Source organism: Hevea brasiliensis, chromosome 16 (genome assembly GCF_030052815.1).
Source record: "Hevea brasiliensis isolate MT/VB/25A 57/8 chromosome 16, ASM3005281v1, whole genome shotgun sequence".
Taxonomy (NCBI): domain Eukaryota; kingdom Viridiplantae; phylum Streptophyta; class Magnoliopsida; order Malpighiales; family Euphorbiaceae; genus Hevea; species Hevea brasiliensis.
Window position 1 is genome coordinate 71,304,222 of NC_079508.1, and position 19,001 is coordinate 71,323,222.

General features: G+C 36.0%; 3 protein-coding genes across 5 annotated transcripts; 1 reads left to right on the top strand and 2 right to left on the bottom strand.

The window, feature by feature from the left end:
• Positions 1 to 18: 18 nt before the first annotated feature.
• Positions 19 to 1,666, top strand: LOC110665915 (uncharacterized). The gene is made up of 3 exons (XM_021826213.2): positions 19 to 601; positions 717 to 1,077; positions 1,178 to 1,666. The coding sequence occupies exons 1-3, from the start codon at positions 152 to 154 to the stop codon at positions 1,363 to 1,365; spliced, it is 999 nt and encodes a 332-aa protein (XP_021681905.2). The 5' UTR covers positions 19 to 151; the 3' UTR covers positions 1,366 to 1,666.
• Positions 1,463 to 4,442, bottom strand: LOC110665916 (uncharacterized). Its single transcript, XM_021826214.2, has 6 exons — positions 4,011 to 4,442; positions 3,722 to 3,931; positions 3,555 to 3,634; positions 2,136 to 2,211; positions 1,883 to 2,011; positions 1,463 to 1,791 (listed from the first exon to the last, which is right to left on the bottom strand). Exons 1-6 carry the CDS (start codon positions 4,425 to 4,427, stop codon positions 1,648 to 1,650), a joined length of 1,056 nt encoding a protein of 351 aa, XP_021681906.2. The 5' UTR covers positions 4,428 to 4,442; the 3' UTR covers positions 1,463 to 1,647.
• A 502-nt stretch (positions 4,443 to 4,944) lies between these two features.
• Positions 4,945 to 14,801, bottom strand: LOC110665919 (serine/threonine-protein kinase BLUS1). 3 transcript variants are annotated; one of them, XM_021826218.2, is made up of 21 exons: positions 14,434 to 14,800; positions 12,109 to 12,363; positions 11,865 to 11,989; positions 11,743 to 11,787; positions 10,592 to 10,673; positions 10,396 to 10,464; positions 10,041 to 10,211; positions 9,877 to 9,942; positions 8,966 to 9,034; positions 8,787 to 8,861; positions 8,337 to 8,680; positions 7,895 to 8,031; positions 7,657 to 7,751; positions 7,549 to 7,587; positions 7,402 to 7,461; positions 6,896 to 6,997; positions 6,710 to 6,761; positions 6,564 to 6,616; positions 5,874 to 5,938; positions 5,740 to 5,791; positions 4,945 to 5,542 (listed from the first exon to the last, which is right to left on the bottom strand). In XM_021826218.2, exons 1-21 carry the CDS (start codon positions 14,605 to 14,607, stop codon positions 5,474 to 5,476), a joined length of 2,199 nt encoding a protein of 732 aa, XP_021681910.2. In that variant the 5' UTR covers positions 14,608 to 14,800; the 3' UTR covers positions 4,945 to 5,473. The 3 variants fall into 3 exon arrangements, with proteins under 3 accessions (XP_021681910.2, XP_021681909.2, XP_021681911.2); XM_021826217.2 differs by having other exon boundaries at positions 6,564 to 6,619; XM_021826219.2 differs by lacking the exon at positions 7,549 to 7,587 and having other exon boundaries at positions 6,564 to 6,619; positions 14,434 to 14,801.
• Positions 14,802 to 19,001: the final 4,200 nt, after the last annotated feature.

Below are 19,001 nucleotides of genomic sequence, written 5' to 3' on the forward strand. Positions count from 1 at the left end.
TCCCTCCTGTATGTGAATACTGAGACAATCTATTCGCTCCTCGAGGATAGGCGAAAGGGGCTTTAAACGACAGGTCGCTAAGTCGAAAGCTTATGAATTTTTTAAGGGAAAAAGAAAAAGGAAAATCGAAAAGATCATGGGCAGACAGTAGATGGGGTCTATACAGTCCTCCAATCTCATCCAGTTGAACAGCATCATGGCCACCATAAACAATCCTTCTTCTCTCCACTCTCAAACTCCAAACCCCAAATCCATCCTCTTAAAACCCTTATGCATCACCTCACCTGTTTATCCAAGACTCTTCCGCAGAGCCACTACTTCGCTGCCCAAACCTCTACTCTCAAAATGCAGCAGCAACAGCTCACAGGATAAGGAAACCAGTTCCAGTAAAAATTTGAAGGATGCGTTATCTGGTATGGTGGAGAAGCAAGTAGAGGATCTCTTGAGCAGAGAAGATAATAAGGCATTATTTGATGGGTTAGAGAAGGCATCGCAGAGGGTAGAGAGGGCAAAAAGAGAGCTTGTGGAGATTGAAAGACAAGAGCTTGAGGCTAAGCAATTGAGAATTTATATCAATCAACTTGAAAGCAGAGCTTCCGAGGTCTGTTTGCTCTAATTTGTATTTCTTGTTTTCTTTATTTAAAAAAAAAAATCAAAATGGAAGCAGAATTTATTTTAAAATGTTTTTAATTGAAATATTTTGGCAAAAAAAAAAGATTGCAGAATGTCAGCAGGAGATCTTAGAGACAAAATCTAAGGTTGAAGAAGCGGAACAGTTTCTTTCAATGAGTAAAAATGGAGACAGAGACGCTATAGGCGGAGAAGAGGGGATAGACATAGATCAAGAAAGATGGGAATCCATTAAGGCAGCTTGTACATCTGCACTTGTTGGTACCCTTGCAGGTCTTCCTTTTTTCTTCACTCAGGTGACAGATACTGCACAACTAATACTTCCTTTGGCAACCACCTTCATTAGCTGTGCCTTGTTCGGGGTAACCTTTCGCTATGCTGTGAGAAGAGACTTGGACAATTTCCAACTCAAGTCAGGGACCTGTGCAGCTTTTGGATTTGTCAAAGGTATAAATTTTCATCCAAGTTCACAAAGAACGGAATCAAGTGTAAACACGGGGTATTAAACAGTTTAGGTATTGATCCGAAAATTTGATTTGTAATGCAGGTCTTGCTACACTGGCCGGAGGACCACCACTGGAGTTAAATCCTGGAAGTTTATTGTCCCATGCTTTTGATGGTGGAATGTGCGTATCCGAGAATCTCTTGATCTTTGCCTTTGCTGCTGTTAGCCTGGATCTCTGCTTCAAAATGAGGCTTTTAAGCCCCTTTCCTATGAAGCAGCAAAGTTCATGATGAATCTCCTCAAGGTAGCTATGGATTTCGGATATCATCCTATGTTGCAATTGTGACTAACGTGCATCTTTCTAGAGATCACTATGAAAGCATCAAATTTTCACAAAATCCTACTAAGAAATTTTAGATGATAACGTGACCAGCTTCTCTGTCATGAAAAACTGCATACTAAAAAAGAGTAATTTTTTTTCAAGCATATATTACAGTAATCAATTCTGCGACGGGTTAATCACAAATGTTGCAAGGCAATGAAAAATTATATATTGCAACCGAAGCAGATTTCTATTGTTTCCTCTGATCATCATTATCCCAATCACCATTTGAAGGTTCATGATGTTCTGAGGGCTTTCTGGGGGCTCTCCACTCCCGAATCTCATCTCTTAATTGTTCTTCAGCAGATGGTAGATTCCTGGGTTCTTGTCTACCCTGATGCATCAAGTTAAAAACAAAATCCTTTCATATAAAGCACATAGATAGTATGAAATGAAAATACAAATAGGACTTCATTGACTGATACCTCATCAAATAGTTCCTCATGCTCTTTCAAATTAATATCTTTCCTTTTCATCATTGATGAAAAAAAAACTGACGCCTTGTTGAATAATTGAAATCCCTCAAGATCTCCATTTTTGATACTCGCTTCCAACTGAGGAAGGAAAAGCAGTGTTAGGAACACATGAATATATCAGTATGATTTCATAGATAAGCCTATGAGAGACATGAACAAATATCTGGTTCAAACAGGTAAGGATAGATGATATGAGTTATACCTGTACATGAATGATACCAAGAACAATGCTAGCAACAGGAAGCCAACTCTCCTCAGGGGACAGTGACATGTTTGACCTTCAGGCAAAAATCACCCAATCAAATTCTTTTACCTATTAAATAACATATTTGCATGATATGGTATCAAATAGGCAATAAATATCAAACAGGAATATATAAAGTTCAGAAATATTCATTGCAACCACAAAGTACATTGTAAACATTCTAGTACACCAATGTTTTGTAGGCAAGCTTCCACTGCTAACATGTCCACCCTTTGTTAAGTAGCATTGCTGGAATTTATTATAGGCAAACTTTTGATTCATTGTCTATCTACCATCTATCACTATCTAGGTACCATGAATATGTGACAATATACTTAGCAAGTGACAGCAATGGTTATTCCTAAGAACACATTTGCGCGTAAAATAGAACACATCACCTTCTTGAATCAGCGTTCTCATACTGGAAAGAGTTCCCAAATTTTGTTCATCTGTTATTTTTCAACAGATGGATGAATATGCACTAAAATTCATCACCAAAGAGAAAATTTGTGAGTGGACTAATGAACACACACACACACACGCATGCACTCTTTGCTGGCCCCAATGTATACACGTTTGTAAGTATATCTCCGTGTGTGTGTGTGTGTGTGTGTGTTTATACTGCATAAAAAGGAGATGAATCTCAGATCTGTGGGAATATCATACACTTCTAATGAACCTGGAGAGAGAGAGAGAGAGAGAGAGAGAGAGAGAGAGAGGATTTGAAAACGGTATAAATTACTGAAAGAGAGAAAAACTCAAACACTATAGAAGAAAAGACCACTTAGATTTTCTTAGTGAACTTGATGAAAACATGGTAAAAGTGTGGGTACATATATATATACACACAAGATAAAAGATTCTTAAATAAACACCGTTTGTACAAGCTTGCAAATGATTTTGAATTTAAACTATGATGGCTTCATTTGGTAAATTTATGTTTAGCATTCCCTTTTTCCCTTTTGCCATCTTCAAAGCGAAAAATAAGAAAGCAAGGTAAATTTATGTTTAACGTTCCTTTTGTAAATTTATGTTTAGCATTCCTTTTTTCCCTTTTGCTATCTTCAAAGTGAAAAATAAGAAAGCAATGTCTGGTTAATAAGTTGGAACAAAAGAAGCCTAATGTTTCCTTCTTTTATTTTTTTTATTTTGTTTTTGTGCTAATATGACTTATTGCTACTCAGTTAACTAGAAAATATTTATTTAAAGGATAAACCTGAAATTGCCAAATTGAAAAGATTGTTTATATGTCCAACTGAATTGCCAAAGCTAAGTTAAGTTGTAAACACAAATTATTGCTCTAAAGTCAATGTTAGTCATCAATGACAGATTTACAAATACGCATCTCATAAACTGTTATAAATTAGAAAACCAAACCTGAGGTATGGAGCCATGTATACAAAAGCATAGACAGCATAGCGCCGTTTCCCCGTGTCAAGCCATGCAAACACCCAACTCTATCAACAATAAAGACAGAGAGTTGGAAAATTATATGACCAAAAGATGGAGTCTTTTCTATAAGAAGAAGAAGAAGAAAAGTTCACCAGCCAATTAAAGTAAGGAATGAAACTAATGATCCCCATCACCATCAATCTGGCATCAGTCGAATCAATGGCGGAATCACCATCCTCGTCCATGCGAGCAGTGTTAGGCAAAAACAGCGAAGATAGCATAGACACACCAATAGCCGCAGCAAACGGCGCGTCGCGGGAGAACTCCGCCCTGCATATTCCGTTGTTCTTAAAAACCTTCCTCTGTAGCACCAAAACTAACAAGAACCAGTAAGAAAGGGGAAAAAAAGTGAATTCTAGGGTGAGTATCAGTAATTAATACCTTAATTAGCCTGTTACTGTGGTGATTAAGTCTGGAGAGTGACAAGGTATGAGGCTTGAGAGAGAGCAAAGTAGAAGAAGAGGAGGGTGAAGTGAAGACGAGAGTTATCATAGCTAGAGACAGAAGTGGGGGGCTTTCTCTATCATGCGCCCCGCGCGAAGGAGAGAGCGATGGAAGAGGAGAGAAACAAAGAGGAGGCAATGGAATTTCGAGCTTCGCACTTATTGGGAATAGGGAGTGACGTGTATATATAGTATGAAGGCATAACCGGGTCCGGGTTTTCCAACCTTGATCCGAGAGACCCATAGACCTGTACCATACACTAGATATTGCGGAAGGACCCAGCCGAAGGATGTTCGGCCCGCTACAAAAAGCCTTTTTTAAACTTGACACGCAAGAGGAGCAGAACACGTCCATCTTATTTTTGTTTAAACAAGTTAATTACTTAAAATATTTGAATAACAATTCCTCTTCAATTATTTTATAAATCTATGACTTTAAAATACAATTTAATTTAGACAGCTCCAAACATCTATCATGCAAGATATTTAAAGAAGGGCCTTTTGAGTTCTGGTTAAACTAAATGGATCATTCAATACTTTTTTTCACCAGCTCATTCTAAGACTTTAAACTTTTAAAAATAGTCATTTAAGTTTAAGCTTTCTAAAATAATCATTTACACTTTTAAATCTAAAATCTTAACACAATTAAATCTTCATTAAAAAATAAAAAAATAAACATTTAAACTGTCAAAAAATTAACTCAAAGGTAACTTAAGCTCTATTGATTAAATTAATTTAATTTTCAAATTTTAATAATTAAGTTTATAAATAAATTATGTTAATTTACATTGTTAACAAATGAATAAATAAGCATAAATAAACACAAAACAATCCAGCAAACAGTCGACGACCATAATTCATAATTCATGAGCTACAGAATCATAGATTGATGACTTCGTTTATTACCATTTTCAAAGAGCTGCAAAATTCCAAACCGTTGCTTCATACTTGGAACTAGCGCAACTTTATAAATAAATACGAAAAAGAAACAGCACTAGGTTCTACCAACAACATATACAAGATCAGGTCGCTATGAACAGAATAATACACTTGAATAAACACTATAAAGAGAAGATGTAGATTTGAACACTCGAAGCTTTGTATTCTCTCATGGCAACTGATTCACAATGCGGGTTAAAAAAAAATGTTTTTTGGATACTATTTCACACAGTGCAAGGAGGAGCTCAATTCCACTTGAATTTGATAAACTGAATGAAAATGCATTCTGATGTAGCTGTAAAGTTTGCTTAGTTGTCATTGTGGCGAATGGAATCTGCAAGGAAATATGTATAACAGAATTGCAGTCCAGCCAAGAAAAAAGGATGATGTATCTGCATGATGTACATCTCCTCCCTGAATTTACATGATGGTTTCACTTTACAGCAATAAGCATTTCAGCTTTCAGGCATCCAGTTCCCTTCTTTCTCCATTTTCTTCCTGACCAGGTATGGATTTCAGCTGCTGCTGCAACTGTGGACAATGGTAAAATATCCATAAAATAATTCCTCTGTATACAGGTACATAATATATTTTCAAGTTCAACAATCTGGGGAGTTGGGGTGAATCCTATTAAACGTCAACACCACTGACATGAATCATCAATGCATAAGATTATAAGTGAGGCAAGGCAAAAAGAGTAAAAAAAATAAACCTCTTGAACAGCTCACCTGCACATATTTCAGCCTTTCAGAATTAAGTTCATCAGTCAAATTGATCATCCTGAAAAAATGAAATGAGAGCATTAGACAAACTGATATGTTAAAATAGCTAAAGAAAAAGACAGATCACCAAAATGATCAACCTAGCTTGAAGCTCAGAAATTTTCATCAACAACAATCGTTCCCTCTCAGAAGGTGCCGCTTCAACCTGTATCATTGACATATCAGACACTATACGTTCCATCTATAATAAATCACTCAACGAAATTACTATTTCACACCACATTCTTCCATCAATTAAATCATTACCAATGAACAATTATTTATTTATTTGGCGATTAGGACGGAAAAAATAAATTTAAAAAAGAAACAAAAGTTTTACCATAATATCTCATTTAAAAAAATGAAATCTGCAGTGAATATAATTAAACCATCTCAAATAATCAAATCATGACCTGAGAATGTCAATTTCTGTGGAGAAGAAAAATCAAAAGACAAAGTTTTTCAAAAAGACACCAGTCCACAATATAAAAATGGTATCCACACAAGTGAAATGAATATCTGACCGTCCTTAGCTAAATCCACTAGCATGGTAAAATACCATTATGACAAAACATTGTATTTTGAAAAGGATATCCTCTTCAAAAGGTCTATGACCCAAGAAAAATGCTTAAATAAATTCATTAAAACACATGTAATCATGCAATAAGTTGTTTTTCTTAACACTAGATGTCAAATTCAATAACTTGGTTATCATGACTTATTTTCGCGTTCAGGAGAAGAAATAGGGAGTGGGAGAGGAAATAACATGATAGGAAAAATAAAATACTTACACTTCCATTATTCTCTGAACCACGAGGCAATGGTGGCAACTTTCCATTTTGTACTGCTAATACAAAAAGCACACCATAACTTTTCAGTTGCTCATTTCAGAATATAATTACATCAAGTATCACACAATTCCAAAACTTTTACTTACCATCTACAGCTTCAGCTGGTTGCAAGCTATTGAACAAATTCACAATAAGATCCTGCCAACGAATGAAAATTTTCCAATTAGGAGCGCGCCACCTTTAGCATTTACATGCTTGATGGTAAACAGACTTTCCACTGGAGAATAAATACAAAAAATTGTTGTGTCAACTGTACAGCATTCTGCCTTTACCTGTTGAATTGAGGTCTGCTGAAAAAGGTTCTGCAGGTAAGGCATAAGGAGTGATGCAGGTAAATTGCTATTGCTGATCTCCTTGGGAGACTGACTGGTAGACTGAAGAAACAGAAAAGGACATGATATTCATTGAATAAATAACTGCAATGGGTAATCATTACAATGGCAAGCATAATAAAGGAATCTATGAATTCTGCAGCACACAAGCTCCACCTTCCTGTCTCCAAATATGTGTATGTGAACTAAGGGGGAGGGGAAGAGATAGCTGATTGTTGAGAAATAATGACATCAAACTGTAAAACTGATGAATGCATGGGCATCTGAATTACAACATCTTGCTCACTTAAAGCATTGCGTGCAGCCAGACACCCAAGCACTGCTTTTATTGTTTTCGAAACCATTTTTATTATTACAAGCTTCAAGCTAGTTGAAAAAAAATGAGGCCATAATTTATTTAAAATCAAGAGCTAGATTACATTGAGATCAAGAGTTCAATGACAAACCGTTTGTTTGGACTCAAAAATCCAATCACCAACACTTGCAGACTTTCTTAGTGGTGATCCCTGAAAACCATAAGAAGAATACATCAAGTTAGAAATAGAAAGCATATGTAGTTACTTAAAAGTACCGCATAAAGACTGGCAACCTACCTGTGAAGATCGACGTGGAACTGTACTTAATGGAATATCCTAGGGCACATTATTTTAGTTAGTGACAGTCATATTATAAGAAAGTATACCATAAGAGTTAAGCCTTACCTTTACGAGATCTAAATTTTCTGATGTTACTGAAAATCGCCCCTTGATTTGCACTAGATTAGCCTTTGACTTCTCATCCAAAGAATCTCTAAATCCTATTAAGGACAGATGATCAATGATATAGAATTTTTAAATCCCATTGTAACAAAATTGACAATAAATATTTAGTATTTTAACCAGAAGAAGGAATGGAAAAAAACAATTATAATCTTCAATGCTCACTGCTTGAGTTATGTACCTCCTGAAGATTTTATAGGAGCTGATAAACTGTTTGCAGAAGCTCGGTTTGGAAGCATCAGTGGACCACTAAAGCTTGGAGCTTTTCGAACTTCACGAGTGGTTTTCTCTGTTATTGGCTTACTGTCATTCTCAGACCTAAAAACTCACAAACATAAGGTCAAAGAATTATTAGGCATTTGTAGTTATGCTTCTCAACAAATCGATAATGCATTAAAACAAGTTGAGCACCAGAATCCATGTTCCCTTGATAATAATTAGAATACATTTGCATGTGAAGGTTATAAAGAAAATTGTAACCATATTAGCAAATTTAAGGAGTGCAACAATTATACGTCTCAACAAATAATACCACTACACAAGCAACAAGCATCTGCATCATTCCAAACAGCCCTGCACATTATTACTGCAGCAATATAAAATGAATACTGAAGTACACAAACCTTTCCCAAAAACGCCCCTTGTCTGACAATGAATGGCCAAGTACAGCACCAGGCACAAGTGGCCCACTCTGACTTTGGCGGCCCTTCACCATTTTAGCCTTATCCTGAGTCATGTCCCTTTCAGAGGTTGATACTTTTTCATCATTGGTTGCATCATTTTTCTTCCAACCAAATTTCTCTTGGATCCCAGTTTCTAGAGTGTCACTTTCAAGGAGCTTGCCCTTTCTGATCAAGCTCTCAGCATGCGACAATTCATCTGCACCCGTCCGTGCTCTGCACTCAACTTGCTGTATTTCACTATTTGAGTTCAGTTTCACAGAACTGGATTGACCATCAGACACAGACTGCCAGAAATAAACAAGAAAATCATAAAGCAAAGTCCAATGCAGCTGAGTACAATGATTAGAAAGTTGTAAAATACATAATAGTAGTTAAACACAAATAGATAACCTTATCACTACCAAATTGTTTCATGCATTCATCTTCTTCCCTTGTCTCAGGCATATCATCATCATCATCTCGCACCTGTAAAAAGGGTGTAAAAAACTAGTTCAAATTCCAAAACCAACAAACAACTATTATTTAAAAGCATTATCTAAAAGAATAAAAGATCAAGATAGTTCACTTACAAGTGACGCTTGAGCTTTTAAATCCTCTAGGTCAAAATTCCAAGCACTAACTCCTCTCTGATACTCACTCTGATTATGGCAGGAAGACAAACTTTTAACACAAAAGATCAGAATGGAACAAATAACATGATACAGAAAGTACCAAATTCAAATACATTAACTTTATTTGTCCCTATTATATATTAACTCCCCTACTGCTAGAACCTAGACATTGTTGTTTGAGCTGCTGTTGAGAAAAACACTTCCTTAAATATCTTAGGAAGAGGCTATTGAAAATTATTTTTATATTAAATTCGACATATTTTAGTTATAAAAACCCCAAAACAACTAAATATCCTTTTTAAACTTTTTTTTCAACAGCATCTAAAATGGTACTTTTCCAAAAAGCAAGTTTCAATCTTAATGCCAAACAGGCTCACAACAGCCAGCAAATAACACAAAAAGACTTGTGTGAGATTCAGAGTTAAAATAAGTGTCTCTGTTATAGTACAAATATCAAGAGTCTGTTCTGCTGGTATGACCATGGGAGGAAATACCATGACTTATAGAGAATTGCATCATTGTTTCTAAACATTATGTAGCAAAACATACTCAATCAAGGGTAAGAAATAAAGTCTTTCTTAAGGATCGTCCTCAAAATTTCTCAGAAATTATGGCCAAGTATAGTAGAAGAAATTAGAGGGTCAGAAAAATACCTCAGGCTCAAAATTATAACCAAAAAAAAAGTCTAACTATTACAAAAATGCTCGAAAGGAGAAAAAAGGAAAATAAAAAGAAAATTCCTATGCTATAGACCGTATATAACAGCAAGTGATGACAAAACAAAAATAAACAAGCTTCTCAAGAACATCCATTCCCACAGAACCATAAATCAGATTCAGCATCACATGATTTTCAGAAATGTCTCTAACCTGGGACAAAGCTTCTTGTTCTGCTGAAGGCATTTTCTTTAGAGCTAGCTGTGCAGCATCTTTAAGCTGCAATATTTTAGCAAGTCCATCATATAAATACCCATAGAGAGAAAGATAAGACAGAGAAGGCACAAATCAAGCCTCCTATCAGTATGGCAACAAACCTGAAGGGCTTTCACACGATTCCAAAGAGAGGGCAAATCTGCAAATAACTTTTTCACAGAAAGCTCTGGAGGCTTTGCATGCTTGAAAAAGGAATGCTTTAATAACTTCTCAGCTGTTGGCCTCTTTGTTTGATCTTTTACCAGGCACATTGCAACCATTTCTTTAAAAGACTGATCACAACTGGAAATACTCTAATAAGAATCTTAATAAATATGAGAGAGGCATCGCTAACATCAATTACTTTATAGGACAATGAACATCTTACCAGGAAATGGCATAGACAGTGTACCAACTTATTCTATATGCAAAACAATCTTTTGACTACAATAATCTAACCAGAAAGAATTCCAGTACCTTAGAGAACTTTTTATCACGATCATAATCAAGTCCAGGAGGGGCATTTTGTATGGTCATCAAAAGAACCTGTCAAAAAGAAAAAGAGTAAGGCAAATGTCAAACATTTTTATGAACCAATTAAAATAAAATTTTCCTTGAAGTTCAAGCAGTATCTTAGTGAAAATTTTTGTGCAATCCTAATGAACAGAAGTACCTTCATTGGAGGGTATTTTGAGAAAGGAGCATGACCATGTGCCAACTCCAATGCTGTTATACCGAAAGACCAAATATCAGCCCTGTACAAGAATGACCAAAGAGATGAATAAAGTCGATATGACTTCTCTTCTTTCTCAATTTTTAAGTTGTAACAATTTTGTCTCACAGATCAAGGTACAAAGTGTAACGGCCAAGGACTGGGACTCAGTCCCACATCGAGAGGCTATGGGATTTATATGGGATATATAATAAGTAATAACCTTAGCTATAACTACTAAATAATTTAGGTTAACATTTTTGGACTAGTAACTTAGGGCCTGAAAGTTATTTGGGTCAGTTCAGCTGGGATATTACAAATGGTATCAAAGCCACCTAGGTCAGAAAATTGAGCGGAGCTAGTGAGCTTTGAGGAGAGGGCTACCCGTAGCAAGAGATGAGGTAAAGCCACACGAAACACTAGCAAACCACAATATTCAAGGGTCCGGTCCTGGCTTAGCAATTATACCGGGAAATTAACATAGCATCGGCATCGATTGCAACAAGGACATCCCAAAATTCAAGGGGAGAGATTGTAACATCCTAGGACTGGGACTTAGTCCCACATCGGGAGACTATGGGATCTATGTAAGATATATAATAACCTTAAATATAACTACTAAATAACCTGAATTAAACATTTTGGGCCAATGGTTTAAGACCTGAAAGTTATTTGGGTCAGTTTAGCCGGGGGTGTTACACAAAGTCACCCTTTAACACACTATTAGCGCATATAAATAAATAAAAGAATTGCAACTGCAGCCAGTCAGTCTGGCATTGAAAGAAAAGGCAATGCATCCGTTAGGCACACTAGCAAGTGCTCAAATGCATAACTGCAGTGACCAACAGATTGATGCTGAAATTAAAATAGATTTCCGTAAACCACCCTTCCCATATTCTCAATGGAGAAGTACATCATCAAGGATAGATAATACAAATACACATACATATACATTTATGTATGAGCGTTTATGTATGTGCGTCTCACTGCAATTTTGATTTTTGTTGCAAATATAAATACTTCTTTCTGGGAAAATCTTAACCTCCTAAAGAATGTTTTAGATTGGTGGGGGGGGGGGGGTTGTGGGTGTGGTTGGGAGGGGAGAAGCTCACTTGGAATTATATCCGCTTCCTGGCTGCAAAACCTCTGGTGCCATCCTGCAAATTCAAAGATAAAATCCAAGGATCAGAAGTTCAGAATAGAGACTACTTCTAGAAGAATTCTTAATACATACCAGCATGGAGTCCCCACAAAAGTATTTCTAGCACGTTGTCTATCACCTGTATCAAACATGCAAGCTGAAACACCAAAATCAGCAAGCTTTACCTCGCCATTTCCATTCAATAGTATGTTTCCAGCCTGTAAGCACAATTGAAACAAATAACAGTTAATACCCAAGCACACAGGGATAATAATAGAAAGATAAATAAGCCATTCAGACTCAGTAAAATAATGTGCTAACTTAGTGCTTATCTGACCTTAACATCCCGATGAATATGCCCTTGTCGATGCAGGTATTCCAAAGCCTTGAGAGTTTCTTTCAGAATGGAACCAATAGCAGCCTCTTCAAACCCATCCTGATAGGCAATCTTCATTAGATGCAAGCAAGAACCCTGATCCATGTATGGCATCACCACCCAAAGATTTTGGTCAACAACAAATGAGCAAAATGCCCTAATCACATTTGGATGGTCTATCAAACGCATGGTCTGTGCTTCCCTTCGTATGTCATCCTAAAAAAATAACAATCAGATGGACCACTTCAGATAACCATAAATGCAAATATGAGCACAAAAGCATCATCAGCAAGGTTAAAAAATATCACAATTAAACTAGTGCAAACAGCTATTATAGTAAAAAGGTTGTTCAAAAATCTAAAAAGAATGAATATTATGACCTTCCCCACAATTTTAATGTAAAATAATTAACTTCTAAGAAATAAACTTACATTTACATTTTCTTGATCAGTTTTCTATATGGTAAGCCTATATTTATATGTGTGTGTGTGTGTGTGTGTGTGTGTGTGTGTGTGTGTGTAAACTCAACCGATAATCTGGGTCTATATCTGTACATTAGGTAACTGGAAATACTCATTCTCTGTGTCTCGCTATTTAGATCAGTTGTTTTTCCTTTCTGCCCCTTCTCTTTTGTATCAAAGAAAATAGCATGACATTTCCCGGTAATATGGTTCACAATAAGACCAGGTTTTGACCAATTAAGTAGGTCTTGGAAAACAAAGCCACCTTTCGAACAAGCACAAGTCTTTTACATAGTTACAGTCCCTCAAGAACGAATGACAGTTAATCTATCCTCCAATAGTTTATAGTTGAGAAGCTAGATGCTCACACATCTCTCTTAAAAGAAAAGAAAATAAGGACACAAGCTTATGAAAAGATGCATGGCAAAAACAAAAGATAGGAGATGAGACAAAAACAAAGAAATTAAAAGAAAAAAAGCTTCCAGTACTAAAGGATGAACCATGAAAATGAAAATGCTGGAATCATTTCTCCATGAAAGAGATCATATTTAACATTTTTGTTTCACTTCTAGCAGGGTTTCTTTAAACTTATGAAGAATGATATCATTCAACTTTGGCTAACATGTGAACTCAATTTTATGAAGATACACATACACCTCTTGCTGTGAAAATTAAAAACCTTGTTCTTTATCAATAATGCCAACTCAAGCCCATGTCCCTAATATGTCAGAACAGAGACAATGAGCATGCATGATCACCTGCGCACACACAATGCAAAAGTTACTTACAATTATTTGATAACCTGTATACATATTCTTACAGCTATTTCTGGACCTTTGTGATGTTAGATATTATGGAAAAGGTGTCAAACTGAGTTCCCTTCACCAACACACGACTACATCACTATAATTCAACATCAAACGGCAATTTGACAATTCTTAGGCTTAATACCTGTAGTTGTTTATTCATAAAAATGGGTGATGAATCCAAATTAAACTCTGAGGCGCATAACAAATTTGAGGGCTAAATTATTGTAAATTTTAATTGCACTTTTTTTCCTTCAAATACTATATTATTGAGCATGCACAAAACTTATTATACATAACAATTAGTGCACAAAAAACCTTAGATCAAAACCCCTGAAGTCCTAATTTAGTCCAATATTACTTGGAAGTCACAGAACAATTCCAAATCCAATATCTTTGAAAATTGTAACCATAGGTCACAACTCTAGCAATGAATTCAATTAGAACCGAAATACCAAATAAGCCACTACTTTACTCTACATTAGCTCATTTAAAGCAACAAACAATATGGGAATCCATACCATTCTACACAAGCAATTTAGTGCCTGTTTGGTATTACTTTTGCAAGTACAAAACTGCTTTTCTGAATAAAAGCACCTTTTAGAAGGCGTTAAAAAAAGCAATTTAAAAAAATATTTTTTCATATATAATGCCAGTTAACAACAATGCCAAACAGCCCTGAGAGAGAGAAACAAGAAGAATAAATAAAAAAGAACCAACTCGTATGAACAAAACTCAATTAATAAAATGAAAATTTCACAACTCAATTCCCTCTATTGTAATTCCGCTAATGGAATCAACTGAATAATATTGACTCCAATTAGTCGAATCCAACTACGAAACACTGCAACAGCTTCCGAACACTGAAATTAAATCAAATCAAATCAAAGTCCCAAATCCAACCTAAGACAAACACGATCAAATCTCAAAAACAAAGTAATTTTGATCAAATAAACCTAATTGAAATATAAACAATCTGTCAACAGAAGTAAAGAGCAAGTCAAAACAATATCACCAACCAGATTGCTATTGCACCGATCGAGATCCAAGCACTTAACGGCGACGACATCGTTGAAAGGAAGATAGATTGCTCTATACACAGTAGCACTCGCACCATAGCCAACCTCTTCTAGAAGCTTATAGTCATCGGGATTCACCGAGTACGTCATCTGACTACCCCCCATCCTCCCCATACCCTAAAAAAACAGCCCTGAAAACCACAGAGCAGCACCGGAAACCGCCTTCCAGCAATCGAGAAACCACTAGAAGTTAATTATTATTCTATTTTTCTCGCTACATAGGCTGGAGCATATGGACTGATTACAAGCTGTGTGGGATAAAAGCCTTTTGTGTAGGGATATGTTTTTTTTTTTTTTTTACCAGTTGACGCCCCGAGAACCGGTGTTATGAGTAATTTTTATTTTTAAAATATATTTAAATAAAAATAAATAAATATTGATCATTAATTATGCTGACCTGGTGTAGTGGTGCCAAGCGATTGGCGACACGTGGAAGAAATCATATGGGACGGGTAGGATTAATAGTGTTTATTATGTTTCTTAATTTTACTAATTAATAGGGAATTTGGGGGAAAAAGGTTTTATTAAATACTTAAGATTTATTCTCGTTTGGAAAGGTGAGTGGGCAAACTCGCATTGACAAATTCGGACAATCCTGATTGTGTTGTAATTAATCATATCATGGCCACGAATATTTTCCTCGCTAAATCTTGCTACAATTTTGTTAAAATTTTCGTAATTTTAGATCATTACTTTATATTAATTTAGCAAACCCAACCATTTTAAGAATTTTTGAAGTCATGAAACGATTATATTAATTTCGGAACTCTAAGGCAAATTCATAATCACATATTTGCTAAAAGGGAAGAAACGATTAATGTTAGATCAATTTCTACTTCTTTACCGCTTTATATTTTGTTTGGCGCGTGACAAATGTTAATAGCATAATTAATTATGAAACAGTAATTAAAAAAAATTATTTTTACGAGAACACATTCGTAATTAATTAAACTATTCTTATCTCATTTAATTACTTTAATTTATTAAATTTGAAAAATTATATAAATATTTATTTTATTTAATATAAATAAATGTAAGCTTTTTTTTTTTTTTTTAATTTTAGCGTGACTTAAAAAGGTGAGAGAAAAATCCCATTATTGGTAATTATTGGTAATTAGTGATTTTACACAAAATGAAGTCTATTCAATTAATTTTCTTCAATTGTCTATATCACGACCTGATTTCGAGGGCCGAACCGACACTAGGACCTAAGCCGGTATAAAGCCTCTGAGGCCCATAAGAAGTCTTACTATTCATAAATCCACAATTAGGGTCAAAAACTGAGGCCCAATATATAAATAAAATAAAATATCAAAATTTTAATTCAAGTCAACCCAACCCGATAATCATTAGGGGAGCCCAGCTCAATCTTGATACCATCATTTATAAATTATTTAAATATCATAAAATTTTTCATTTATTATTGTCAACAAAAACTTAAATTATTATAGTTTCTAGCAATATCAATGCTACTATTAGCACATGCGAAATTCTATATTATAAATTTAAGAAATAATTATACAAATGAATAACTGATAACAAACCTACGAGAATGTAACACCCCTGATTTTTTTATATATTATTATTGGGCTTCGTGTAGGTATCTCAATTCGCGGAAATTCGGCGGTTGTGGGATCATGAATTTTCGGCGAACAGGAAAAGTCTCCGAATTGGATCGAGATTTTGGCTACCCCACCATTATTAGGCATCCCGAGCACGTTCCCGAAGTCGGAATCGGCAAAGGTAAACCCGAACCTTGCTTTTTCGTAATTTTCTAGTCCTTAAATAGGATTAAAAATCCATAAAATATTCGTGGTAGCTTAGAAAATTACGATTTTTTTTGCAATAGTTTAGTAATATTTCTAAGGACCGCGGGGCAGAGTTTTATAATTTTTAGAGCTTATTTGAGCAGTTTTTGCAAAAATGATCAATTATAAGGACTAAATTGAAATTTTACATATTGTGATGGATGATTGATTTGATGGGCCCAGGAGGGGCTGTGTGATGTGATTGAGTTGTGGATATATGGATTGTGGATATAGAAGTGTGTTTTGAGCCCTTTTACAGGTTGGGTAGGTCCTAGGTATAGGGGAGAGTCTGCCAGATTTTCGGCATGACTTAGGACGTATTGGGTCTTTTCTTGATTTGTATTGAGTCATTTGTATTAAATGATTGTAATAAAATTGTCGTGAGCAGATGACCTTCTTCCTCCGCCCACCGCCTCGGTGACCACCGTCAAGTCCGTGAGTAAAATATTAATTTTAATTGTAATTTCGATATTATTATATGTTCGAGATGCCCATGCATCACTTATATGCATATATTTATGTAGTTAAACTCTAGGCACGATTTATGATGCATTGATAACTATTAAAGTGCCATGATGTTGTTGTGGTAATTTGGAGCAGTGTGCGTGCGTTGGCGTGCGTGTGATGTCGTGTGGACTATGGATAGGACGGGTAGTCACGGCTTGAGTTCTTCGCTGGGACCCGATCCTTCGAGGGTAGTCACGGCTTGAGTTCTTCACTGGGACCCTCGATTTGGTTTATTAAGCGAAAGTCCGCTTGAGTTCTTCGGCACCGTGTTGGATTTAAGAGAGTCGTATGGGGATCGGCTCCCATATGTTATGATTGATGCTACGAGTGCGTGAGTGCTCCAAATTACCTTTTTGATGTTATGATGTGAAAATGATGTTGATGTTGCATTTCACTCTACAGGGTGCATTAGTTTTAGATAGTTATAGAGATTATGGTTAAAATTGATATTTTACTCTCTGAGTCGAACGCTCACTCCTGTTCAATATTTTTTCAACAGGAGGATTTTATTTTTGGTTAACCTGCTTTTCTCCTTCGCAGGTTGTTTATCAATATTTGTGTAATTTTATTTACTCCTAGAATTTCCGCATGTGTTAGAAGTATTTATTTGATTATGGTCTGTAATATTATTATCATGTTGGACCTGTAAACATATAATGATATGTATGTTTGATGGATTGGATGAGGGAGCTGAGCTCCCATTTATTTTTATGAGGATATGAGTATGTGGAGGGTGAGCTGAGCTCCCCAATTGAGTATTTATTATGTTTACAGGTCGGGTGAGTCGAAAACTCCCCGTTGTAAAGTCCATTTTATGGCCGGACTCTGTCCGTTTGGTTTCTTGAAATTGGGCCCAAATGGGCCTTAGAGTTGGGTTAATGAACAGTTAGGCTTACTACGGGCCTCGGGGGCTTTAGGCTGGCCTGTGTCCTAGTCTTGGTCCGGCCCATAGGTTGGGTCGTGACAAATGTGGTATCAGAGCTTAGGCTCCAGATTCATAGGAAAAAATCATCTAAGTGTTGGGAAGAGTCTACTAGGAGTCACATGCGGAGTATAGGATTACATTTGCGTCTTTTCCTGTAATTCTTTGTTTCTAGATTCTACGTTATACCTCGGGAAATATAAGATTACCTCAGTTAGTGTCTTGATTTTCGTGGAGTACATAGAAATGTGAAATAGAGTTAGTAGACGTGTGAGGTCTATCATGAGGATACGTACTCCAAGAAATGTTATATTTTTGTCAGTATGGGTTTAAATGGTGTGCCCATTTCGTGTAAGGCACGAGTACATAAAAGTGAGTCTTAAAAATACAGTTGCCTAGATAAGGATGAGGATACTACTCGCGGTCATCGGTAGATGACCCAATGTAATAAGTTGGTGATAATAGAAGATTCGTGAGCGATAAGAATTGAGGAGACCTTGTCTGTCAGGACGTATCGTAGTAACTATACACTGTTCTCGATGTCTGCTCTGTAAGCTGCAGATTCTGATGCAGGCATGAGATTATTGTGTAGAGTGCGTGCATCCCCATGGTGCTCCATAATGAGGGTGTTTGAGATGGCTTCGTTTTGGTACAGTTATGCGAGCAGTTACGTATTTGCAGAGGAGTTGGGAACTCTTGGTTAAGAGTCTAGAGTTAGAATATTGAAAGGTCACGGTTGGGTGATAACTAGAGTCGGTGACTCGATTACTGACATGAGCTAGAGTTACATCAAGAGTTGCCATCGGACTGCAGGTTTGGACTAGTTGCAAAGTAAAGGTGACACTTATAGAGTGAGAATAGTATACCTTGTGTGTATCAAGATGGAATAAAGTACAACTCTACTACCTAGAGAAGGTCGAAACTATGAATTGATGATTTATAGAGCTATGATATGATAAAAGAGTCATTAACTTGACATGGTTACGGCAAGGTGGTAGATGTAGTACCTTTGTTGCAAGTTAGGATATAGTCCTATCTTTTGAATGGATCGAAGGTTATTCGATAATGATGACTTATGGAATAGTGTCCCAGATGGGACTGTAGAGTGTGGTAGAGAGTAGTTGGCTCGGGTATCCTGGAGAGGATACAAGTTCTATTATAGGAATCATATATAATCAGATCATGATGGATGTAAGTCCTTTGAATTGGATGACAGGTTTGGGTGCCCGGAATCTTAAGTTTTGGCTAGTTGAGTAAACATGGAAAATAAT